The 27,056-nt window shown below is 38.9% G+C and overlaps 1 protein-coding gene across 1 annotated transcript; it reads left to right on the top strand.

The window, feature by feature from the left end:
- Nucleotides 1–27: 27 nt before the first annotated feature.
- Nucleotides 28–25,549, top strand: PSMB2 (proteasome 20S subunit beta 2). The gene is made up of 6 exons (XM_075909053.1): nt 28–228; nt 4,438–4,560; nt 7,184–7,254; nt 20,141–20,303; nt 21,798–21,847; nt 25,325–25,549. Exons 1-6 carry the CDS (start codon nt 138–140, stop codon nt 25,430–25,432), a joined length of 606 nt encoding a protein of 201 aa, XP_075765168.1. The 5' UTR covers nt 28–137; the 3' UTR covers nt 25,433–25,549.
- Nucleotides 25,550–27,056: the final 1,507 nt, after the last annotated feature.

Genomic DNA, 27,056 nt, shown 5'->3' with positions numbered 1-27,056 from the left:
CGGCGCTCTCGCGAGACCGTGTGACTGCGTCATCGCCGCGCGCCGGGTCGGTCGGCCTCGCTGTGTCACGTCGCGCTGTGGCGAAGGGAGGGAAGCGACCGCCGGCCCGGGCCTGAGAGGAAGAGCGCGCCCCGGCCATGGAGTACCTGATCGGCATCCAGGGCCCCGACTACATCCTGCTGGCCTCCGACACGGTGGCGGCCTCCAGCATCGTCCAGATGAAGCACGGTGAGAGGCGGGGCAGTTGCTTGGAGTGAAGGGGCTTGAGGTGGGCGGGATGAGGGGACCGTTGCTCGGGGTGAGGGGGGGGTTGAGGTGGGCGGGGTGAGGGGACCGGGGTGAGGGGGGGTTGAGGTGGGCGGGGTGAGGGGACCGGGGTGAGGGGGGGTTGAGGTGGGCGGGGTGAGGGGACCGGGGTGAGGGGGGGGTTGAGGTGGGCGGGGTGAGGGGACCGGGGTGAGGGGGGGGTTGCGGTGGGCGGGGTGAGGGGACCGGGGTGAGGTGGGCGGGGTGAGGGGTGAGGGGGGGGTTGAGGGGACCGGGGTGAGGGGTGAGGGGGGGGTTGAGGTGGGCGGGGTGAGGGGACCGTTGCTCGGGGTGAGGGGGGGGGTTGAGGTGGGCGGGGTGAGGGGACCGTTGCTCGGGGTGAGGGGGGGCTTGAGGTGGGCGGGATGAGGGGACCGTTGCTCGGGGTGAGGGGGGGGTTGAGGTGGGCGGGATGAGGGGACCGGTGCTCAGAGTGGGGGGGTTGAGGTAGATGAAGATTTCTTTTCCCTCACTGCCTCTGATGTAGACTCCAGGGCTCTGGCACAGGTGTGCAGCTCTCTTGAGAGATCCCTGCCCCCTTGATTATAGCTCTTCTTGTGCACCTGCTGCTGTGTCACCACTTGCTATTTATGCGCCTTTAAACTGGGAAACAGGCTAGCTTTTAGAACTCGACGGAATTTGCTTTATCTTCTGCAAAATAAGGTATTCCTCAAGATATATAGTGGTGTATTGTGAAACCAACCCAGGGGGCTTTGACGAGAATTAGGGTTCCATTGTGCTGCATGTAGTGCAGACACTGAGGAAAGCATGGCTCCTGCCCGAAGAGCAACTTGTGCAGTTGATAATTTCCTGATGGAAAGGTACTTCCTCTATGTAGCAAACATGGCTTAGAAAATTTAAGAAAAGCAATTTATGTTCTATTTTCTCTTCTGTGACTTTAGATATTTGTATGCATTCTCTACTAGTTCTACAGCATAATCATGAATTTGTCATCTCAGACTCTTGAAGTAGAGTCTAGAGACCCAGGTTAGGATTCCCCTGTATTTGGCAGTGTATACATTTATGAGAGTGAAGACTATCTCAGCATCATAAAGTATGTACATATAGGATGAGGGGCAAGTAATGGAGGAAAAGAAGCAGTAGGGAAGTCAAGGTATCAGTGAAATTATCCCAACTGGTATAATTAGCAGTAGTCAGAGTACATCCACTCTTTACCCATTATGGAGTGATGCATAGGTATCACACCAAAGGGTGAGTTTTAAGAATAGATTTCATGGCTAACAGCGTAATGATTTTTTTCCCCTTGACTTATGTGGTTCTCTTCCCTTCCATGAGAAGCCGCATAGGAGAAATGGAAGGGTAATTGAGAGTTATTAAAAATGAATCAAATTAACATCTGTAAAGCATTAGATGTTAGCTCTTGGAAGATGTAAGAACCAAATTGTCAGCCCATTTCTAAGTTTTTTCAAATAGAAAAATCTTCATTATTGCTCACCTGAGAGAAATGAGTGAAACCAAAAGAATTAACATCAGGTTGTGTGAATGTAACCACTGGAGTAATGTAACATTACTGGAGATGGAAAAATATTACTATGAGCTCTTGTAATCTTTAGGTTTTATAAAGAAGCCTGTGGATTTTCACTTCTATTTTTTTATTATTATTTTAAAATCTGTTGCTAGAATACTGAGCATTCTGAATAATCTACTCAAGTGTTGGGAGAAGAGTACAGATACTACTTACTCCAGGGTTTTACTTCCTTTCTGAGTCATTATCCAATGGAAATGGACTGGGTCAGCACTTGAAAAATTTATATATTTCCTTCAGAAATTTTAATTTTCATTTGAACCAGGAGGAACCAAGGCTTCCATGACTCGATCTGTTTCTGTTATTACTTTTTAATAGCATTAACTAAAACAAACCTATCTGAACGGGTAGAAAATGGGTCTAGGTACGTGGTGTCCAACACACTAGGCACTAGCCACATGTGGCTATTAGGCTGGTTGAATGTGGCTAGTCTGCTTCAGAACTGGTTGGACACCACAGGACTCCTATCAACTTTACCTGTAGTTCATTTGAACTGATGTTATAGTTGATGGCAGGGACACCTTAAAATGTCCTTACTGCAGGCCAGGTTTCAGGGCTTAGGTATTAGTCAGTGGGATTGTTCTCATGAGCATAGTAATGCATGTTTGTGGGACTTGTTTTACCTCGCTAATATAGAACTAAGTGCTGTCAGCTGTTCGTGTGCCACATATAATTTTTTCCTCTTAAAAAGTTACTAGATCTGTATTGTCAGCCACAAGTATTGAGGAAATCAGGAGCTAGGGCCCCCAAAACTAAAGTTATTAATGTGACTTTGGTTTCAGGGTTGATATTCACAGTTGAACTTTTATGTTAACACAGTTCCATTTTCAAGTGCTTTTCTTCAGTCAGGAGGGTTAAACTTCCTTTCTTTATGTAAAAATATTTTTTGTTTAATCACATGAATCCAGCAGCTGGGGCTTTAAAAATAAGCGAGCCAAACATCATTCCTTTCCCTTGAATATTGGGAGTATTTCAATGAAATTGGAGACATTGATCTTGCAGTGTAGCCAATCTGATTGCTATACCTCATTTAATGTCTGCAAAAATGAAGAAAAGTAGTATTCCTGTTTCATAAACAACATGCTAAGTTAGGGAGAAATCTCTGCAATAAATTGCAGTCTTTTCTCTAAATTACCAAATACAGTCAGGTTTTTAAAAAAGTTTTTGTAAAATGTGTTTAAATCTTGTTGGAATTGATTTAATCTTTTCAAGCAAACATAGTGACATCTGGGATTTATTAATCCTAGTTTGAAAAACTGTAACCTATATGTAGTATTGATATACAATATTTCTGGTAGTGTTTTTTTTCCCTTCAAAGTGTAAACATATTACAGAGCATGATCAATCCTGAATAGCAACCCCTGAACGCTCAAAAGCAACTTTTAAAGTATTTAACAACTCCATAATACTCTCCAAATCCTATTAAAGGATTGTAACATTTCAGAAGCTTTCAAACATGGTTTCCAGGGAAGATTATTTAACAGTATTTAGTAAATGGAAAGTGAAAGTGAGATTCAGATATGGAGATTTAGACTGCTGTTCTGTAGACCAAGCCTGAATATGGAGAAGCATTTTTCCTTAGGCACTAGCAGCTGCTTGAAAATTTATCTATCTTATCTAGTTAAAGCAGACTGGTGGTCAGATAAGATTACAGTATTAGGGATAGTACAAAATTATGTTTCTATAGTTTTGTTGTCATCAATGAGATTTGAAAAATGCTTCAGAAAATTACAGTTTTAAAGTTTTGATTTCAAGGGAAGAATTCTGGTCTGCTTAATGATTTTGTTGCTAAGTTCAAAGTTCAGATATTGCATTGATTACCCTATATTTTAAAAGAAGGGCTTTTGCTTGTCAAGCATTGTCTGTCCAAATGACTCCTTTTCTATCTTAGGAAAAGGGAAATCCCTTTGTACGCTTTGATCCTACATTTTTCATAACTTTTCTTTGCTTAATGAGTTCACATTTTTCAACTCTACCCATAATTACACTATCACATCTTGAATATTTTATTGGTGAATAAAGAATAGAATGAAGGAGCTAATACTTTATTTTTTTTTTAAAATATTGTTCTGTCTTTGTGCACTTTTAACCAATCTTGGTACATGAGTAACACCTTGCATTTCTGTAGCATCTTGCCTTCTGAAGACTGTCAAAGCACTTCAGAATTTAGCTCCAGAATCTGTTCCTGAAACTGCACATGTAGACTCTTGTGTTGAGACACACTGTTTCCATGAGTGATCCATGCGGGTAAATGGGCTGTAAGCATAGATTCAAGTTGCACGAATTGGGCCATACACTCATTCACAGAGTAGATGGAGGGTATTACATTAACCACTCAATTGCAGTCACTTCTCTGAATTGTGACAGCAGATATTTAATGGCACACAGGAACACTTCAACAGATTTAATTGGAAAACTGAGAGAAGGTGAATATTGTAATTTAGTTGGGACACTTTGATTAGCATAATTGAGTGAAAATCGTTTAACCTGGCACTTATTAAATACATTGTGAAACTGCTATGGTATTGGTAATATAGCATATTCTTGGTCATGACTGTAATGTGTGTTCTTGTCTTGCTGCCTAGACCATGATAAGATGTTTAAAATGAGTGAGAAGATCTTACTGCTGTGTGTGGGGGAAGCTGGAGACACTGTGCAGTTTGCAGAGTACATCCAGAAAAATGTTCAGCTCTACAAAATGAGAAATGGTAAGTATAAAACTAGAACTCAAAACAGTTCCTTACTGGGTTTGTTTTAAAGTGTAATCAGAACAAGATGTCATGTTTTGTAATTGTATGAATGTGAGCTAATATGCCGGCATGTTGTTAGGGGCTCAGTATCTTTGTTACTGAGAGTTTAAAGGACAGCTGGAAATGTTGTATGTTTATTTTACTGAAATATATTTGTGAATATTATGTTGTGCCTTAGTGACCATGCGAGTTTTTGTGGGTTTACAATCACAGTTTACTGCTAATCATTTTTAAAAGCTTGCTCTTGTTGCTGTTTGAAGAACTGGCACAAACAGGAAAAATAGATTCTCAACAGGGCAAACATTATATATAAGAGCTGTGAAAGTACTAACTCTTTTAGTTTTAGTAATTTTAAGGAGTTTCTTCTAGTCATTGAAAAATATTCAGATATAAGGAGTGGTGATTAATGAAGTTATTGTCCTTTTAAAAAAAAACTATTAGATTATTTCAAGTTGATGTTTGGGAGAAGTGCTAACACTTCATTTTCTTAAAGTCTGTCTAGTTTGTGTGTTTCTGACTTACAGGGGCTAAGGCTTTTTCTACACTTGCAACTGATCAACAAAACTTGTCCTTCATGAGTGCTTAAATCACACACACAGCCATGAACGACAAAAGTTTGGTTGCAGCAGGTGCAAGTGTGAATGCTGCACTGTTGGTTGGAGTGCTCTCCTGCTAACGTAGCAAAAGCTACTTGGGGCTAGAAGTATTTTGATGTCAGAAGTGCTGACAAACAGCATTTGTACATGCTGACTTTTAGCTACAGGGCTGTATCGATGCAGTCTTGTAGCCAAAAGCTGCGTAGTGTAGACATAGCCAGAGGTAAATATGGTAAAGAGGGCAAGATAGGTAAGTTAGGAGCTTGAATACTTCACATTCGATCCACCCAAGTTTGTTTTTTCAATTAAAAGTTATTTCCCACTGAATATATATGAATGATGAATGTCTCAGTATATGTTTCAATAACTCATTTATTAAATCAGGTTTAAAAAAAATTCCCTTCCCTAAAAGCAACAGGCCCCAATAGAGCAACACCAGAATCAGCACACTTTGGCCTGTACAAAACAGGAGGATGGTCTAGCTATTAGAAAGAGAGGGATAGGATAATTGGTATCTGGGTGTCTGTTGCAAGTTCTGATGTTGTGTGATCGTTGAGCACATCATCTGACCTCTCTGCTTCAATTTCTCCTTCTGCAAAAAGAGAAGATGATACTTCATTTGCGAGAGTACTGCAACTAGTTTGCAGAGCACTTCTAGTGAAATATGCTATGTGCAATTCATTATAATGTCTTCCTCCAGCCTTTTCAAGCACTGATCACCTCCTGTGATATGTTCAAATCTGTGATTGGATTTGTACTGACTTGATAAGGAGCTATCAAAAGGAGCAGTTTTTCTTTACGATCTTTTTGCTTTCTGAATTTCTAGAGTGACTGCAAATAGTTCAGCTCTTAATTAAATAATCTTTGGTTCACATATACTCAGGATATAGATGAATTGTTACTGAATTGTAAAAGTATTTTTGTATTTTAGTGAAGTCCACTGTTTATAACTCTCTGAAGCAATAGATTGAGCACTTTTTGTCATTGCTTGGGGAAAAAAAAAGCTAAGATTGCTAGTAAAAACTTTTATCCTTTAGGGCAAGTTAAAAGTTCTGATGATACCAGGATATCATGTAATAACTTGTTCTGTTCTTCTTAGCATGGACTTTTGATCAAGTGCCTTTGAAGACTTCTATAAATAATCTGTCTTTTGATTCTTTATTCATTGTCACGGGTGGTGGAACCTTTAGCCTGCTTTTTTTACGGAGTCTCTTTTTCTATAAATTAAAATGGAATTGCATGTCTAAAGCATTGGTTTTAACAAAAAAAAATCCACCTTCATTTCAGAATGTACCCAATCTCACAAGCTTGCTAGTCAGTCAAGAGCCTTTTCTTCTGTAGTCCAGGCCTTTGAAGACCTTGGTCAGCTGTGGCAGACCAAGGGTCAGCTGACTTGGGCTCTCAGGGGGTCCCAGAGCTTAGGCTTCAGCTCAAACCCAAACATCTACCCAGCAATTTTATAGCCCCTCAGTGAGAGTCAGCTGACCCAAGTCTTCTGGGAGCGTTTAATTGCTGTGTAGGCATACCCTGTGATTTGCAGAAATGCAGAAACTTTCCATCTGTCTTCAGATCCTGGGTGAAAAACATCTCTATTCCTCTTCAAGTGCCCCCCCCACCCCCCGTTTAATTGTGTGCCATTTTTTAGAATATGGTTTGTATGAAGAAATATTCAGAATATGGGTATGTAATATTCTCTATTTTTCTGGTGCTTTATATTTTGAACCCCTTTATAGATCTGAGTTATTTGAAAACTAAGCCCCATTTGCTATAGGTCAGTATAATTATTGTCAATCAACATTGGAAAAATGTAGACGGGTAAAGGGAACATAATAAATAAGTTCTCAGAGCCAGAATAGGAAGATGGGATTGCCCTCAATCATGTTGCCTTCCTGTTTTATTATGAAACAAATAGCGGGAGAAAAAGTAATAAGCATGGTTCATTTGCACTCCAATGTCCTCATATATGCCTTTGTTCATTATCTCAGGGTATGAGTTGTCTCCTACTGCAGCAGCAAACTTTACACGCAGAAATCTGGCCGACTACCTACGCAGTCGGGTAAGTAACAACTGAGGCATGATAGCAATGGTTGGAGTTACTAAGACCTTGCAGAATCAACCACTATGTTTGCCCTTTTCCCTCCTTACGTCCCTTTCTTCTGTGACAGCTTTTTTTTCTCAGCAATATTTTTGTTTCATTTTTTCCCCGTGGGCTCACAATTTAAACATGTGCTTTCACATGACTGAGTGCTCCAGGGCAGAAAACACAAAATAAAAATGAAAGTAACATGTGACTGGCCAAGTTTTTCTCAATTCTTCTGAAACAAGCGACTGATTTGAGTATGGCCTAAGTTAGTGAAGCCACAGGCTTCCCACAGTGAGTAATGTGGCACTGAGACTCTTAAGAACAATCAGGTTTTGTTGCTACAAAAGGGATGGGGGAAGATATTTCCCTTTTTATCTGAGTATATCATTCACTTTCACTTCATAATTCCATGCTCTCTTCTTATGCTTGGTGCAGATCATTTTAGCAATTTACCGTTTAGCATAACTTTAGATTTTTGCCTCATAGTTGTTTGGTGTAACTTGTGTACAATCAAATCTGATTGGTTTTCTTAAACTGAAATTTCTGAAATGCTTTATCTGAAAAACATAAGCCTCACAAAGCATCTAAAAAAATAATACTATTATGAGATACGTGTGTTAGGAACCACAAGGTTGGATCTCATATCTTCATTATAGTTCTGTGCTATGTTATGTCCTAAATATTTTCAGTGATACAAATAAATAATTACTGTACAATAATAGTGCTTCATGTTGTCCATCTTGGTTTGCTTTTGTTAGTTGTTTCATGTTCTCATTTTAACAACCCCTTATTATTTTGGGGACCCTGGAGACATTTGGCAAATCAAGGTTCTCCTGTATTAGTAGTTAAATAATAGTTGCAATAATATCGTGTTCAGTTCTAAGAAGATGATATCGACAACTATTCCATTTTCTGTAAAATGTTATCTATCATAGGAGTTTTACCTACTTTTATAATAGGTTTGCTTGTCATTTCATGTTAAGGACACAAAAAACTTTAAATATCGAGAAATATCTTTCCCCAAATGATACTTGAGTTAGCCCAGCTTACTGTCCATTTTGATGATCTGTATCTATATGTTGGAAAATATATAGAAGGAATATCCACGAATGGAGGCTTTGAACCTATGAAAAATTTAAGACGATGTTTTGATCATGATCTGGTTAATTGTCTTCAAAGTGTGGGATAGAAATTACGATATGGCCCGGAATCCAGTGCCTTAAGCTGTCTACACTGGCACTTTACAGCACTGTAACTTTCTGGCTCAGGAGTATGAAAAAGTACTCCTGCCTCAGTGTAGCAAGTTACAGTGCTGTAAAGTACGAGGTTGAACCAGCACTTTTAGACCCTATCTTCATGGAGGTGGTTTACATAGTGCTGGGAGAAAGATCCTAACACTGGAAGAAAATGCCCAATTGCCACACTTTCAGTTTAAAGTGCAGCTGCTCTTTAAACATTTACATGTAGACAAAGCCTTAGTGAGCACCAAATGTCTGCTAACTACCCAATATGAATTGCAGGAGAATAACTTTCACTTGCAGATGGATGAACTCTAATCAAGAGGTCTCTTCCTTCTTTAACTATAGGTTTTTCCTCACCAAAATGGTCTGTTGTATGGAAATTGTAGCCTATGGTTTGCTTTTTTTCTTTGTAAAGTGCCTATCACCTCACTTATCATAAACTAATACAACTACAGGGTTAAGATTTTTTGGTACCAGTAATATTTTGTCATCAATATCAGACAGCTAAGTGAATTAAGCCCCTTTAAAATTGAGATAAGGCCATCACTTCTCATGCAAATGCATTGAATCCGTTTAATCTTCTCCCAAAATGATTTAATAGAGCAAAGCTGTTTGATGTTCTTAGCAAAACAAGCCCTTTTTTGTAAACAGACATGAAGCTTTCTGTAAATACCAAAACCAAGTTGAAGCTGCTTGCTTTTTTTTTTTTTTTTTTAATTAGCAGAGTGCAATGACTTGACTTCCTTAAGGTAATATTTCAAAGCATTGCTAATAAATACTGTTTTGTCATTCATCATTCAGATGCCTTATATAAGTGCCCTTTGATGCTTGGCAATTTTAGTGAGGAAGTCAGGACGTCTGGGTTCCACTCTTGCTTTTGGCTTGCCGTGTGACATGTTGAAGGTCAAATATCAACTTCTGTGCATCACTTTTCCCCAGTTGTGAAATGGGTATTGCTTATAAATATGTAATCCTTGGCTACCTCATAGGGAGAGGAGGCTTAATTAACTGCTTGTCAAGTGCTATAAATATTTTGCTGGAAGTTGTTAGGGAAGGGCAAAGTGGTATCTAAATATATGAGATTAGGGATTTCAGCAGTCCTCTGTCTGATATATGTATGCTTTCCACACAAGAGAAAAGTGGGAAAACAAGAGCATTGATGCTATAAATTAAGCTGAGCAATTATGTTAGTATGGGGATAAGCAGGGGAATTTTTTTTTTTATTGCTAGGGCATTTTATAGAAATTTCCCAGGGAACCTTTCTCAGACTTACAAATAGTGCTCAATATTTGTATTAAGGTTTTGGGCTCCAGCCCGTATGAGAGTCCTATTGTTAGGCCCCATCCATACACAAAGCCTGTCCAAATTCGACTGTAGATATGTTAGTCCTATAAAAATGGTACTTATTGTGACTTTCATTCAAATGTTCACATTTGCCTGGAGCTGTTCTGCATTTCCATGAGTGACATTAGCTGCAGTATTGTAATTCTTCTCCCTCTGTTGTGCATGTACAGCCTTGTCTGTCAATTGCGTAAGAGGCTGATTACTTGTCTCAAGGTCACAGGACCTTCAGAGCAGATGGCATAGGTGAAATTGACTTTGAATGTCCTGCCCACTTAAGCACAGACAGCCATTTGTTACATATGATAAAAATATCGCTAACGAGGGTAATTTAACATGCTTTTTGGCAAATGCGGTTAGCAGGATGTGACATGATGCGGCACTGTCTTCTTCCTCTATGTGCCATGTCCCTTGAGGCCTGATCCTCCCTGCATCCCCCCTCCTCCCTGTGCCCAGGCTTGCCTTCCAGCTCACCTGCTCCAGATGGGCAGCACAGTGGGGAGGACACTGGCAAAGGCAGATGTGTTTATTTACCGGAGACAAAATGTTGTGTTGCTGCAGATGGCAATGCCCCCGAGCAAATGGCGCACTTTGACACCACTGTCACACTACAGAGATCTCTATACTGTAGGGAGAACACTGTCGTCTTTTAAAACTTAGCACTTAGTGCTTGTATGAAGGTGCAGCACTTTCAACATGCAGTTACAAACATTGGCATCAGTTAGTTATGTTCTTTGCTCAATCAGTTGTCACATATTTGTTGTATTTCTGTACCCATTGTGACCTAATTAGAATCAATAAAAATATAACTAGTAGTTCTTTATACAAAGAAGTCATTCACATGGGATTCTGGGAGTCTGTTAAACTAATGCTGTTGGTGATCTCTATAAAACATAATAAATATATATATTACTATATTTTATGGGAAAGAGGGAGGGACTAGGTATTTACTAATGGTTTAAAAGTATGTTTTCATCTTGATGCACAGCAAGGTGCAGGAAGTTCCCTGCAAATTAAGTTGAACATATACCGTTGGCTTATAACAGCTAATACTTGGAAAGGCTAATATGAAAAGGTTTTTAAGGTAGCCAAGAATGGAATGTCTAAAGCAGTTTGTCTTGTCGAAACCCCATTTATTTCTTAATATCTTAGAAAGTCACTTGTGACTGAACCTGAATTGCATATGGTTTCTGCTTTGTACTGACCTAAGTGAATACTTTAAACCTGTGATACTTGAAGCGTAGATTGTTTAGATCTGGCAATGGGAAATGTTACCTTAGTGGGTTGAACACCTGAAGCTGGAGCTTTATAAAAGATGATGACCCTTCCAAACTCTGATTATTCTAACTTTGGGGTCAGGAGAGCAGGCAAATTAGAAGATATCTCCTAATTTTTTTATGGTATAATCTTACCCCAACTTTTTGGGTATAGTTTATCCATGATCCCTTCTACCTTTTCCTCCACGTATAGCCTCAAAATTCCTACCGTTCATGTTCGCCTAGCCTTTAGGAAGAGCCAGGCTATAGTCACAGTCCCGTCTCAGTAAAGAAGAGGGAAGTTGAACTCTGAGCTGGTTTAAATTAACCAGATTTTTTTAACTTGCTGTTTTGCCCATCACAGTGCTGATACAGTTATGAGTTTTCAGGTGTAAATCCCCTCTCTCTGGGGGATTGTATGTGAGAAGGTGTTGCTTTCTCACTCCTCGAGAGTGTGTGCTATCCAGTTAGGTGCCTGCTGAGATCAGAAATCCCTTTTTCTGTGCTAAATATCCCCACTGGAAGTATAGTGATATTATATCAAAGATTTTTGGCTTTGTTTTAAAAAAAACCTGTATGTCTACTCCATCCCTAATTTTTCTGAATCTCTACTCATTAAGGATTTTCATGTCAACCTCACACAACTGTCTTAAATCTGTAACTTTACCTCTAAAACCAATAGGTAATTTTTCTTGTCAGTTTATCTGTAGAATAAACCCCATTTGTTTGAGCTATTGAGAATCTGGTAATGGAAGCAGTTTGACTTAAAACTGAGTGGAAAGTGGTGACTTAAATCCAGAATACTTCTCAAGACTATCCTCTTCTTTCCAAATAGATTAAGAAATGGCTCTGTGCCAAAAAGGTCCTGGGCCCCATTCACATGTATCTGGGAGACCTCACTTACTGGGGTTTGTTCTGGTTAACCAGTGTTACAAAATACAAGTCTGAACAGGAAGAAAGTTGAGTATGAGCAGGACTTCTGGGCATTTGGTCATTAATGTGTAGTAGCCTTTAAACCATTTAGTGACTAGAAAATATATATGGCAAACTCTTCTGGGAGTTTAAGTACTGTACTTGTGCTGTTTACTTGGTGCAACTTTGTTGCTGAAGTCTTGGTCTAATTTTATGACAGTACTTTGCACATACACACCTCAGAGATTTCCGATTACTTTAGGGGAAGTGAATAAATAATATCCTCATAGTACAAATGAGCACAGAGCTGAAGCAACCTGGTCAAGGTCATAGAGTAGTGTCAGTCAGAAATGCAACACAGGGATCCATCTCCCAATTTTCTGTTAAACTAGTAATTGACGTGTTCACATAGGAAATAATGGAGATGGTGGGTAAAATATACAGTGGGGACAGAATAGTCCTGTGGGACTATATGTGTGGCGGGGCTGCATTCTCCCTTTTCCTACTTTGAGGGCCTCATAGGTGTTGTATTGCAAGCAGGGGTAAAACTAGAACATTTTCAGATTGTCACTCGCTTGTGGTATGTCCCAGTCCAAAGATGCTCTGGCCATAGGAACTCTTCCTGTGTGCCCTTTCAGTTTTTGTTCCCACCCTACTCCCTCTTAGACAATTGATATTGGGAAGCTTTTATGCTGTGACTTATTCAGTGGGGTTCCAGATCAGAGGAGCTGCATTAACCAATCTCTGTTTTTGTGGCCTCTAATGTATGGAGAGGGTGGAGCTTGGTGATTGTCCTGTTTGGCTCCGCCCCTTTTTGCGCCACTGCTGCTGCTACTACTACTACTACTACAGGATATGCAGAGTGTTCACAAAAGTGCCAGATGGGGAGGAGAGTGGGGACATTTCATGTAACCTTTCCCCTTCATTGCTTTTTTGTGGCTCTCCATGTTATACAGTGAAGGGAACTCAGGAGCCTTGGTGTTTTTCGCTGATTACTCCAAAGAAATTCGCCAACTGACATAGTATATTTTGAGTCTCTGTTATATTAAAACAGTGTTCTGCTAGGTTTTCCAGAGTGTTACTGCCCAACCCAAACTGAAGCATGTTCTACACTGTTAACCACCATCTGTATCCCTTACCACTTCAGCTAGTTTGAATTCATTTGTCGATCTCTGTGGATGATCCAGCATTAATGTAATGCTCTGCAATCATAGTTATTCATATTTCTAGCACTCGCTGAGTGTTTAGCATTCATTACTTGCTACATTTACCTTGCAGCATGTAATTCTGCTTCAACATGTGGAGTCTGCTTCACAATATTAAATATTGCCTGAATTCTCCTCAAAAATACCACTGATTAGCAAACACAGGGGTTACATTTTGCCATTGGACCATCAGTGATTTAATCTGTGAGCTTTATTTGCTAGGTAGAGACAGCATTTTGGATTAGCAAGTGAAATGAATGGAGAAAACAAATACTGTGTTAACTAGCTGGTATAATAAGGCATCTGTGCCATGTTGCATTTTTAAGTCATTAAATTTTGAAACCACTCTAATTACAATATGGCAGCGCCTTTAACAAGAAAGCATGCAAACTTGGAGCTGCTGTTGGTGTATGAAAATATATATAGCAACAAGGAAATGGTCCATCTCTTTCTCTGCAGATGGACAATAGCTAAATTAAGTTTTTGAGATCTGATATTACAGTCCTTATCCTGTCAAACAGAACATTTTTTGTATTGGTATCCCAGGGGTATTTGGCTTGGAAATTCACCCTGTACCATTTAGCCTTCGAAGGAGAAGCTTGAACTTCTAATGCAGTTAATATCCTTTTACTCAATTAAAATCAGTATAAAACCATAATCTTGTAGCTTTATCCTTTTAGGTTCTAATCCATGCAGTCAGATGTCAGGTGGACCCAGTTTTATAATATGGGCCTTGATGTGCAACCTACTTTCATAGATCATTTGCAGGACACATATTTTGCTAGGATTGCTTAGAAATATACATTGAGGAGGTTGAACTCTTGTTGATTTTAAAAGTACTACAGTATTTACTTTTGGAGGTGTATTAATGTAAACAATTGCATGAACTTGTAAGTACAGTGATACCTTTTTTTAAAGCAAAAAGTACAGTGTACTTGTAAGTACAGTGATACCTTTTTTTAATAGATCAGTTGCCTATCGGAGCTCAACAAAATAGTACTGAAAACCTTGGAGACAGTTTGAAGTGGTGGCTCAGAACAGGGTTGTCTTATCAAAGTTTTTGCACTGTGAATATCAAGTGTAGCTCGGTTAGGCCTCCAAGATTTGATAGAATATATTGTATTGAGGGACCCTAAACCACTGTAAACTGAAGTTACTTGTCTGCAGTAAAGATCCCATGTATTATGGGTTGTTCCAGAGAAATTTTCTCAAACCTGGAGGGGTTTCTTTTAAGCCGCTTTTTTAAAAAGTGTTCATTGTTACCTATAGAGCAGATTACACATTCTGTCTAATTGTGTGTGAATTCTCAGTCAGTAAAAATTGCTGTGTCCATATGCTGGTTGCCAAGGTTGTGGTGTTGCATTGTAATTTTAAAGATGCATAGCAATAGCTGTAACAGATATTTGTAAAATCTTTAACTTTACCCACTGACATTTCATTTAATGGCAGTTGGACTTGGGGCTTGTCTACATGTGCATTTGTGCTGCTTTCGTTTTCAGGTGGAATTTTAAAAAAAGTTTAAACTAGTTTAATGCTGGGTTTTGTTTTGTTTTTGTCTGTGCTCTTGTTTTGTTTTTGAACCTGCCTTATTTTTGTTTAGCTTAATTCAGTTAGAAACAGCTGAACTAAAACCATTTTAAACCAAAATAAAAATCTTCGCATGGGTTTGCATCAGTTAAACTAAACGGTTTAAAACTCTTGAGTAGACAATGTCTTGAGTTTTCTGCATGGAATGTGAAATCAAAGCCAAATACAGTGCATCTACACTACAAAAGAAAAGGAAAGTGTGTTCTTAGCCCAGGTTACAATAGCAGTGAAGACATGGCAAATCAGATTTGAAACCCAAATTGAAGCGTATAGTCTTTTTTTGCTTTGCAGTGTAGACATACCCTTAGTGTATAGGACGTGGGGGACCATGATTTATTTCTGGTGGAACCCTGCCTAAGCTCAGAGTAGAATTCACACTGTCCATTGGAGTCCTAGAACCTGATTTTCATTTATGGAAAGGACCTTTAACACTATTCTGCCAGTGTTCGCTCACATTAGGGCCCCTTTACGCTGTTAGGGAGGTGTAAAGGACTCTATAGCAAGTGTCTCCAAGGCTGAACTATCAGCACTGTACTGATAAGAAGGTGTTTAATTCTGATTGATCACTTCTGATATGCTGTGCTCCTCACACTGGGTATTCACCTTCACAGGTAAGAACCCATTTTACCATTATCCATGTTTGATGTATTTTTGAGTCTCTGAAAAGACCTTTTGTCGGTTCCTGTATGGCTGCTGCAGTACAAATCAACATGGGGCAGAAAGAATTTGGTGTTACCTTTCTCAACCCACTGCCTTCCTCAACCTCCCAGATGACTTACCTGCTGGGAATGCCAGTGCCAAGTTTGGAATGTTTAACATATTAAGTTGCTGCACATCATTTAAAATAACTTTAAAAAAAAAATCTAAACTGCAGCTTCTCGTTGTGATGTTATGTGTAATTATAGGTGGCAGGGTCTGGCCTTAGTCCAAAGGAAGATTGTCAATTCCTCTCTTGCTGTCCACGCTTGGCAGGATGCTTCCTCACGCCCACCTCTCTCTCCCCCTTGCTGTGACTTTGGTTTCCGCCAGATGTCACACCGCTGCTTGTCACCGCCCAGCCTCCCATCGCTGATCTTGTTGTTTCAATGTATTTCTCACAACTGTTCTCTTCAGCTGTAAATTCTGAAGAATTTCACGCTCTTCTTAATCACTGCAGTTATTTTAAATCCAACGGCATAGAGTGCAAAGCTAGATAGCGATGAAAAATATTTCCTTTAACTGAAGGGAAAGCTTGCATTTTCTTGAGACACAAAAAAAAATGCATTGTTTTTCCTCAGTCCCAAAAGTGTTAGCCCATCATTTCTCACGTTAAACCTTTGTAATCACAGTAACATTCAAGTTCAGAAATCTTGCTCATGTTAATTAGCAACTAAATCCCATGCCTCGTTTGAAATTGATAAACATTCTGCCACTAAAGTTCAATATAGAGAGTATTTAACAAATATCTGACTTGGCACTTTTCTGTTTCAAACCACTGAGTTGAGAGACCAGGCATAGAAGAGTTGGGACCCAAGTGCTGGACTAGCAAAGATGTTGCTGATCTATGTTAAGGTGCCATGATGATCAGTTGCATAGAAAGGTTTAAAAGATTAGAACAAGTGTCTTTATAAAGCATAACATTAATGCTTATAAGTAGGTTTTCTTAGGGATTTGTATTGCTGCCTGTCGTCATACTGTGATCTTAATTTTTACGTAGATCACATCTAGACTATGGAGAAAATCAATCTTCCTCCATTTGATTTAGCAGGTCTAGTAAAGACCTGCTAAGTCAAATGCCGAGTGTGCCCCAATTGATGCCGGGACTGCTACTCCTCACAAGGAGTAAGGGAAGTCAATGGGAGCATTTCTCCTCTCTACCTTCCACAGTGGGGACAGTGCCAAAGCTAGGTTTTAGGTACGTTGATTCCAGCTACGTAAAAAATGTAGCTGGAATTGTGTATCGTAAGCCAGTTTTCAGCTGCGATGTAGACCTGGCCATAGAAAATGTAAAATTCCTACTGGACTTCTGGTGTCTCTAGATCCTTCTCCCTTTTAGGGGTAAAAACTATTTGAGATGATAATTTGTAAGATTTGGTTTTATTTGTTTGGCAACTGTGTCTGGCAAATGGGAGTATCAGCTAGTGGGTATTGAAAGGCTTGTATTTTGCATGATTTTTGCAGTATAATTGGGGGGGAACAGATTTGATTTTAGTATTGTGGGCTGATTGGTCAGGAGCGTGTCATTCAACACATATGGAGTTTGGTATTTACTTGTCGTCCAGTGTTTTTAAGTTAAGCAATTTAAACTCTTTAAACATTCACATATGAAAATAGGTATATTTACAAGTCAGTGAAGTGGTTTTAACAGAACAGTTCCCCGTTAGAGTGCCACTTTCCAAAATATAGCTTTGCTAGGACTTCACATCCAAGTCCTGAACTGCTACACTTGAAACAAGATCATGACATACTGGAAATTCTAGCAGTTAAATAAATGTTGTGGACACTGCAGTGGGAAGCAATGGTGAGTTTAGATATCAGAAAAAGATGTTGCTTGAAGAGAGAGCTCTTCCTTGGAAAACATGAATTTTACTCCCCAACATGATGTATGAAAATGCCCTTTTAATACTGCATTTCTTTGTAAGTTTCAGTGTTAAAATCAGTTAGAAAGAATACAGAAATCATAAATACAGTGTGAAAATAATTATCTAATATTTGGGCCTCACTGTCCTCTAGTAGTGAGAGAGTCTAAGATTTATTTACATTTGAAATAAAAAAAAAAAACAAGCAAAAGATGTTTCATTGGGCTTCTGCAGAAGAATTTTAGAAACTGCAAGTTGTTACACAGCTGCATTGATTTAATTAGTCTGTGACACCACTTATTTATGCTTCAGCTTCTCACACATGCAAAAGTTGGTAATTCGAAGTAGCACAATAATTTGTGAGTTATCTTCTGTGCTGCGTGTCATGGCTTTTAAATGCCAACTTTGATGTGCATGAGATGTTTAAGCATAAATAAATGATAATACATAGGCTCATTAAACTAATACGTTTGTATAGCAACTTGATTCTGGAATGATTGAAACAGTCTTGGTTTATAAATTTATATTTTGGATGTAAATGAGACTGTCATTTTGCTTTCTGTCCTTATTTTTTCTGATGAAAGTAGAAACCAATAAGACTCATATGGTGTACTACAGTATTTGGTTGCAGCTGGGCCTGTTAAGCATGAGACTAACCCTTAAAATGTGTATATTTCACTAAATTGCTTTTGTGTCCAAAAACATTGAGTGAATTAATTTTTGTTTTATAAGTATATGGTTCATGAAATGGGAAAGCTAATCAATCTGTCCTCCTTTTGTGAGAAGAGTATTCAAACTATAGCACTCTAATTCTATTTAAAAATATTTTAACTCAAAGTTCTGTCTAATATAGTTTGAACCTCTCTAGTCTGGCACTCTCTGGTATGGCAACATCTGTGGTCTGGCATTATTTTAGTTAGCCAGATGTCCATTTTACCGTGGTTCCATGTAGTTTTACAGCCACTAGTCCTTTCTGTGAATGTTCTGTGCTGTTGCTTAGCTCTAATTTACCCCTAAATGTCTTCTAAGAGCCTGGTAAGCAGTGGAAGTGTTGGTAATGATGCTAGACAATATTGACCTCCCACGATTTGGCAGATTCCCTGATTCAGCGCTAGTCAGGTCCTGAGGGTGCCAGACTACAGAGGTTCAGCCTGTACTTGCATCAAGTGATGTTCTTTACTATCATGATTTTGTGGTCTCAACTTAATGTTAACCCCATTATTTAATACCTTTATCCTATTATTTTGCTTAAAGCTGTTTAATAACGTCTCATAGAAGGAATCAGAATAACTCCAGGTAATAGCCTCGGTAGAACAGTGATGGAAATAAGTTTTGCTCCTAAAAATTTAATCTTTTTTACTTTACATTCTCAATTATGTAAGAAACAAGCTCTAACCGGCTACACATATCCCAGATTTTCAAAATGATTTTGCTCTCTGGCACTAGTAGTAGATGTTGTTCATCCCTATTCTGGCTGGCTGGTGTTGATTTAAATTTTCTGAAAATCTAATGAACACACTATGTGTAGTGTCAGTTTCTTATTGATGCCAAGTACTGAAATCAGTATGGAACTACTAAAAGTATAAAAGTGTTAAGCAAGCATATGGTGATTCTATGTAGTCCTTGTATGAGCCTATGCATCACCAATTGGTAATCTTGTGTGTGTATATGCACTATGAAATCATTTATAATGTGTTCACATGTGTTTGGTATATCTATAGCTATGTGTTTACACAACCACTTCCCCACTGTGGAAAATGCAATAAGAATACATGAGGTTTTAAAGAAAATGATAACCCGTATAAAACATTATGCAAACTCCTGGGGCTTTGTAGAATTACTAGATCTGTATTTATAATCCAGTAAAAGACATGGTTGTATTAGTGGAACTGGGTGGTCTGTCTTGGCTAAAGAATAAACATGAAAACATCTTTATTTAATGGATTGCTTTTAAAGTCTTAAACAAGAATAGGGAGGAAAGAATTAAACTGGAGCAGGCTAACGCTTAATTCTCTGCATCTGTAAAACTATTTCTGAAACCTAAAAGACAAAAATATGAAAAATGTCTGTGATAAGGATGGGAAGAAACTTTGATTATCTTGATCTTGATCTTGTGATAAAGAGGAAGTGGGCCAGGTTCTGAAATCTAAATGGAAGCAAATTGAAAGTAAGGTCATAGAGGTTTAACTTGGTACATGGAATAAAAGTCTAATTGGCAGTTAATGTTACAATGTAACATTATATATATAAAACTGTTCACACCATGTTCTGTTTTCATACTGGCTTAAAATGCTGTGTAATTAATTTAGTGTAACTAAACAAACAGCATATTAAATTAACAGGAACTTTGTACCGGCCAAAAAAGTCCACGTTGTGATTGTATGCTGACAGTAAAAAATCCCAGCATTTAGTTGAGAGAGTGTGATGCGAAAGTGTTTTAATTGTTTTGTCCCCATAAAAGTGAAACACTGTGAAAGGATTCTAAGGAACAGATTGAAGGGAAAGTGTCTTACACGACTTGGAGGAATACAGTGAGCAAAGAAGTTTGCTTCCCCACAACAGCAAAACTCGAGCCATTTAAGGATTTTTAATACAAATACTTTCCTCAGTAGTCGTTTGTACAATTGTTAGGAACACTTTGTTTCCAAAGGAGCATGTTGAAATGGGCTGGATTACCATTCTCTACACATTCTGGGGGACAGTAGAGGAGGCTGGTTAGTATTGCTGCATTAATCAATACTCTATATTTTTGCTTGCAGACCCCTTACCATGTCAATCTACTTCTGGCTGGCTATGATGAGCATGAAGGCCCTGCACTTTATTATATGGATTACCTTGCAGCCCTAGCTAAAGCTCCCTTTGCAGCACATGGATATGGTGCATTCCTAACCCTGAGTATTCTTGACCGCTATTACAAGCCAAGTAAGTATGAAACTTGTGGCAAAGAAACAATTCTCCTTCTACCAACTAGTAAAACAAAGGCTTAATAAGGAGAAATTTTGAATTTGTGAATTGTTGACTCACTCCTGCCCAGTTCTGATGCTGTGGTAGGCACAGAAATTAGATATTGAGGAATAAAGATCTAAAAATCTATAGACAAAGTTGTTCAGTAAAAATGGAGGCTGCAGTGAAACTAGACTTTTTCCGCCCCGTTTTAAAGTAAGGAAGTGGTTTAATTTTAATTACTAACCTGTTAGTTCTTGACTATCATAATCTAATACACTTGAACCTCTTTCATTTGGTGATCCTGAAAAATAAGGTATTCTGGTTTAACGAATTTTTGTGGATCCTAAAGGGTGCTGGGGTGAGATCGGGGAAGGAAGGTGCATGAAGGGGGGTGGAGATGAGGCACTTATCTGGCACCCCACTCTCACAGGCACAAATGGTTCCCAAGTCCCTGCCTCCCCCAGGCACCACTCCTTACTGCTATAGGGTCAGTGGGGGAAAAGCCTCCAGAGAAGCGCTGTGTTGCCGTTCCCCCGGCTTTGGGGGAGAGGGAGCGAAATTGCACAGAGCTGCTTCCTCTTCCCACTGCCAGAGACCAAACTGTGATGGCCTCTTCTGATGTAGACACTAAACAGTAGTAATAATTCCTTGTATATATGCAGCTCTCAGTGTTTTAATAACATCCAAACTAAGCCTCTCTGTTTGCTAAGCCATAGCAGAGACCTTCTTTTAGCAATATTTCTATCTTCTTCCTGCAACCAATGTATCAGGAATCTGGCAGTTCTTCTCTAATTAAAACTTATTCCACCTGAGCAGCGGGCATGAGATAGGAACAAAAGCACTTGAATCAAGTTGAATGCATGCTAAGCATCCATCTCTGTAATTTTTTCATTACTTGTGTCTCCTGGAAGCGATGCTGCCTTTCTTCTTTTTCCCCACCCCTTCCAAAAGAAAAATAATTAAGTACAATATGTTGTCACAGTTTGCCATCCTCACTGAATGCTGATTTTTTTTTTTTTTTTTTTTAATCCTAACGTGTGAGTAGCAGGGGCATCACACACGTGCCTTTCCCATTATTAAAACTAATACCCAGCAGGGAACGTAGCACTAAAACTAATCCCCGCCCACTTTCACTGACTTGCAGCCGGCTGTGGACAGATGGAGCTGATTTAAAACCATAATAAACTCAAGAAGAGAGAGACGGCTGGACTTCTCCAAAGCCCAGTCACTGGCCATGGGAGGCAAAATTCCGTCATGCTTCCCATTGGTATAACAAATCGATTCTCAATGGCTTGTTGCAGTGCGAATGCTTCAGTGCAGGGCATCCTCAGTACATATGGAATGTGTTTTCTGTGAACTGCGGAGAAGTTTTTTGGTGCTCAGCTGAAAAGTTGTTTAAATTTAATAAAAAGATTGACTTGAGAGAGATGGCCTTTAACTAAAGCAATCTGTGGGTGTTTTCTCTTTCAGGTATCACACGCGAGGAGGCAGTGGAGCTCCTAAAGAAATGTCTAGAGGAGGTGAGTCACCAAAGACTTGGGCCTATGTGATCTTGAGAAAGGAATGTTTGTTTGCCTTGATTTGCTGATATTTTTCCTGTTCCTTTGTCACATTTTTTCCTGCCTTTGCCAGAAGGAGTAATAAATATACATTGGCCAGATGTGGAACCAGCTACTGAGGAAAAGGATTTGTGGGTACTTACATTGTCTTAGTATGGTTCATGTCCTCCAGAATGTAAACTTTAAGCTTAATTGCTTTTCTTTACTTCTGGTCCTTCCATACTTAACCATAATATTGATGTAGACGGCCCTTGACTTTGTCTTTTTATGTTGTTTCTGCCTAAAATGTTTTAACCTTCTGATACTTATCCTGTGCTTGTGGTAAGTTTATTTTTCTATTACACTTTTTTAAGCTACTTTCTCTCCTTAGTTCATAAGTTGAATAATCAAGTCAGATAGTAACTTGACCTCTGGCATTGAAGCAGTTGATCTCCTCCAATTATAGCAAAAATATCCTTTTCACACCATAACTCTTTAGAAGAACAGTACTACTGTTTCTTGGAGGTTAGAGGTGAACTGGTTTTACTGGGGAGAAGTCTGCTGCGGAAGTCTTTACAAGCATTTATGGTAATGAGTAAGGTTGCAAATTTACTTTTGAGTGCTGCCCAACCCTATCCCCAAAAAGGGTGTCTTGTTCTCTGACCATTACATGTCTCTTACATCTAGTGAGTTGAAAGGATAGTCTCGCACGGTAACTCAGTAGATTGATAAATAGACAGTAGCTTTGCTGTTGTCATGTGCTGATGAGCTCATAGTTCCTGAGATGTAACAAAAACTGCAAAGTTCAACTAATTTCTTAATTTTGTATGCCATTGTAAAAGTGCTTTGAAAATGTGCATTAATCATGGTGTCCCAGGGTGGATAAAAATAGATATTATTTAAAAAATTAGATTGCGTTATTTAAATATTTTTAATTTTTTAAAAATATCAATAAACACTAAATTTCTTATTTTAAAAGTTATAATTAAATCTCATCACAAACATTCTACACCTACACTTACCATCTTGTAAAAATGAATTAACGGCTCTATTCCAGGGGTGGAGAATCCAAGGCCCATGGGTGGGATTCTGCCTCTGGCTTGCCTAGATCTAGCTCCTGAGTCTTAGGGACCCAGTCTCTCCCATTGAACCCACCTGTAGGGCTGGACCACAGAAAATCTACCAGCTTGGGCCCATCTAGGCTGTGGTATGCAAGGGCAATGTGGGGAGTGTTTCTCCTTAGTCGGGGGCCACATCAGTGAGGGTTTGTGGGTTGTTGGTTTTTTTATTTGTGTGTATACCCGAATGATTTTTCTGAGAGTCAGCAGCCCCCAACTCAAAAAAGGTTCCTCATCCCTGCTCTAGTCTGTCTACCCTAACTACTAGCTCTTGCTTCTTGAAAACTCTGGGCTTTCAATTTCTCAGCGGACTAAAAAGTAATATTTGCAAAGAGAGAGACAGGATGGTTGTTTTTGTTCTGTGCTTATGTGGTGGTATCTCCTGGAATTTTACGTTGTGTAACGCAAATCTCTTATTTTAGAATATCATGGCCACAGACCATAACGGTGATGCCAGAAGTGCTATTCCCTATTTTACTTCAGTATAACTCCTTTTCCAAGGGAACCCCGTTCTATACTTGTTTTCTCAAAAAACAGAAGTGCCAGTGAGTACAATGGGGCTTACACCAAAATTAAATGCACTCTAAGCACAGACAGTCTTGTCTTTACAGGGAGTCCTGGCTAGAAGTCCAAGATATGTTCCAAAAAACTTGAACTTATAGTGAAACAACTTAAAGCAAGGAATTTTTTTCCCCTGTGGCTGACTTCCATTTAAGCAAATTGGGCGGGGGGGAGTGTTTTGCATGACTTATAGCGGGGAATGGGAGGACTTATAACACATCAGTTCCTACAAACGTCAACGACTTTAGTGTGTAACGGATGTATACCGGGGTGACTTATAGCGGGGACCCCCTGTATTTGGTAACTTGATTTAAATCAATGACTTTATTTTGTGATTTAAATTGTGACTTAAATCACCTTGTTTTAAATCAATCCACCCTTGAAGGGTCCTGCCTTGAATATACCTTGAGAACTGCAGAACCTGTTTTTATAGAAATCAGTCTGCTCATTAAATATTTGTAAAGTAAAAATACTCTTGGAGCATGGGGGGGGGGGATACTATATTACCAGACAGTGCTACTTGGAGCAGGACCTGCTGACATTTTGACCTCTGTCTTTGTCTCAGTCACTGGTCTGTCAGCCTACCACAGTACCACCAGTTGTCACTACTACTAAAAAATAAAAACAAAAATGTCACAAGTGCTTACTATATTGATGCACCCTAACACAAAAATTGAAAACATACAAATAACAAAAGAAAATAACGTGACAGCAGAGTCTCTTTACTCAGTGCAGTTCATTCTGATAAAAAGAACAAACAATACCACATTTATTTTATATAATCAAGGGTCCTACACTCAAATAAGATGAAGTGGCGTTATCCTCTGTATATCAAACTGACCATCCAATATGAGCTAATAAGTGCAAACAGCAAGTGTTTTACCCTGAAGGTGATGTCGGCATTTGCCTAAAAAAAAGCTCTGACCTTAACTCGTATGTGGTGCATATTGGGTGGGGAAGTTTACACATGTAAATACATCATAAACAAATGAGCTCAGCCCCTCTCAAATGTTTGCCTGCTATATCTAAATGCAATGGTAGAAAATGGTTGTCATCTTCTCCACTTTCACTGGAATTAAAAATCTTGTTTAGAGAACAGAGAATTCATGCTGAAATAACAGGCACTGTGGGAAAGGGAGCCCATGCTTCCAGCATCTCATGCACGATTGACTGACGTTTATATCCCAAGCAGTGTGTACAGTGGGGACCTGGTAAATACTTAGTCCTGGCACACAGTCAAGTTAATTTTTCAGCAGAGTGGTTCTCTTGTTAGGTACTAGTTTAAGACACATTCTTTAAGATGTATATCAAGATAAATTTGGAAATGGCAAGTTCATCTAACACATATTACATCAGCGGTGTGCAGCCTCTTTTTTCAGATTCTTAGTCCTACTTCAGATTTGTTGAAAAGGAATTTTAGGTAAATATTAAAACTCAAACAGAATAAAATATTTGTTTGCTTATGCAAGTCAGTAAGCTTAAAATGGTGCTGTGTGTGATTTCTTTCTACTTGTAAAATTCATGCAATTCTTTAAGGTAACTATTCAAACCCTCCCAATTTCCAAATTGACTTCTATGGAGGACACAGTCAAGGGTTCTGGAATATGAAAGGCATATCTTAGTTTTGGTGTCCAGAGATGGCAAAGAAACAAAATGAAAGCAGGACAGAAACTGAAGGGAAGAAACTTAAACTTTTGGAACGTGTAACAGTGTGTCTCTCTCTCAGAAAAGATTTTTTTTTTTTGAACAAATCTTTCCCCTTTCTCTCTCTATTAAACAGCTTCAGAAACGCTTCATCCTGAACCTACCTTCTTTCAGCGTCCGGTTCATTGATAAAGACGGCATCCATGAAATGGACAACATACCCCTTCTGAAAGTGTCATCCTAACCCCTTGGATCTTCCCAGAGAAATCTTTCAGTTCATTTTTGGCTTTTTCTACTCATTTGACATATATAATTAATGTACTGTACTTGGAGTCTTCAAATAAAGATTGACATTGATATAGCCAATCTTACCAATTTATTCCATTAACCATTTTCTCCCAAAGAAAATTGAATTGTCGTCACTCTGCAGAAAGGATTCTGGGATTGCCAGTCGATGATTATGCAGATTGTCACTTCTTTCCTTGCTGGTCTGCCCTTGTATTAGTGTTGGGTCTCTGTACTTTCTCAGCTTCTTGTTTTGCTGCTTCCAGTCTCTACCTTCTTAAATTTTTGTTCAAATGCTAATTTTCCCTTTCAGTAGGTAAGTATCCGTCATCCATTTCTCAGTATGTGATGCAGTCCTGCAAGCAGTTGGTATGATGTTCCGCTTGTGTTAGACAACATAACTTGATCTATAGGAGAGCTACAAGAAATTCTCCAATTTTATAGTAAAGGGGTCAACTGTCAGAATGTCTTAATATACTTCTCTTGGACTTGTTTTTGTTATTTAGACCCAAGTTGAAGGAAGAGGCTCTTTGGAAAAGAGTATACATGGAAGTAAAAAATGAATATCGGCATAAACTAGAATCCTTTATGGCTCAGCTGTTGGAGAAGAAATCCAGTTACTGGAAAGTGTTGTTTTGCTTGCCAGTTGGATCTTAGCCATCCTAAATATAACAGTATAATATTTTAGGATGAATCGTGAATTCGGTGAGCACCATAAGTCAGTGTGTCCAAAAGAATGCGTGCTAAGATGCATCCATTTTCAACACTTATTTTGAATTGGGCTTAACTAGAATATACTTAGGAAACATAAATGTTACTTGTGTGTCTCATGGATCTTCTGTGAACTGTTCCATGTTACATAAAGAGAGCCTTTTTCATTCCGTGAGAACAATCACTAATCTGTCTCAGAATGAGATGGTGTTTCCATTCTAATTATTATGCATCGCCATATTGTCTATCATGAAACTGTCTCAGATAATTGCTATCTAATGGCTGACATTTGTTTAATCTTGGACTAGATTTGAACTTTTATAAAGGCTCTTAGTTCACTCAAATACTTGAATTACCTGAATCGGAAGCTTAAGCTGTTTTCAGCCATTTCAAATGTTCTGTTCAGAGGCCAGTTTTGAACTCTGATAAACAGTTAAATACTTGATTAGAATCCTCAGATTGGACATGTGAGATGTGTGCTTTTGATCAGAAATGATCAGGTATGTGAAAAATTGTTTACAGTGGGTAGTATTTTCAGCATGGTCTAGTTTCCACATACAGTTACTTGATCCTTCTTACAGAAGGCCAAGTTAGACTTGGCCATCTTAACTTGCAGAGCATTCTTGATTTACAGAAGTGCCCTTTTCTGAACATATTTGTATTTCCAGTATGACTGAGACCCCACGCCTGAGACTAGGGCTTCATCGTGAGAGCTATACAGATGCTTTGGGTGAAATTCTGACTCTATTGAAGTCAATGGCAAAACCCCCAATCACTTTACTGGGGGCTAGGATTTCACATGGGGGCAGGGATTCAAAGAGTTCAATCTAAATAAACAACAGAGGGAGTATTAAATCCTCATCTTATGTATA

This window comes from Pelodiscus sinensis, chromosome 25, assembly GCF_049634645.1.
Source record: "Pelodiscus sinensis isolate JC-2024 chromosome 25, ASM4963464v1, whole genome shotgun sequence".
NCBI lineage: Eukaryota > Metazoa > Chordata > Testudines > Trionychidae > Pelodiscus > Pelodiscus sinensis.
Note: the sequence above shows the minus strand (reverse complement) of the source record. Positions and strands in the feature narration are given on the sequence as shown.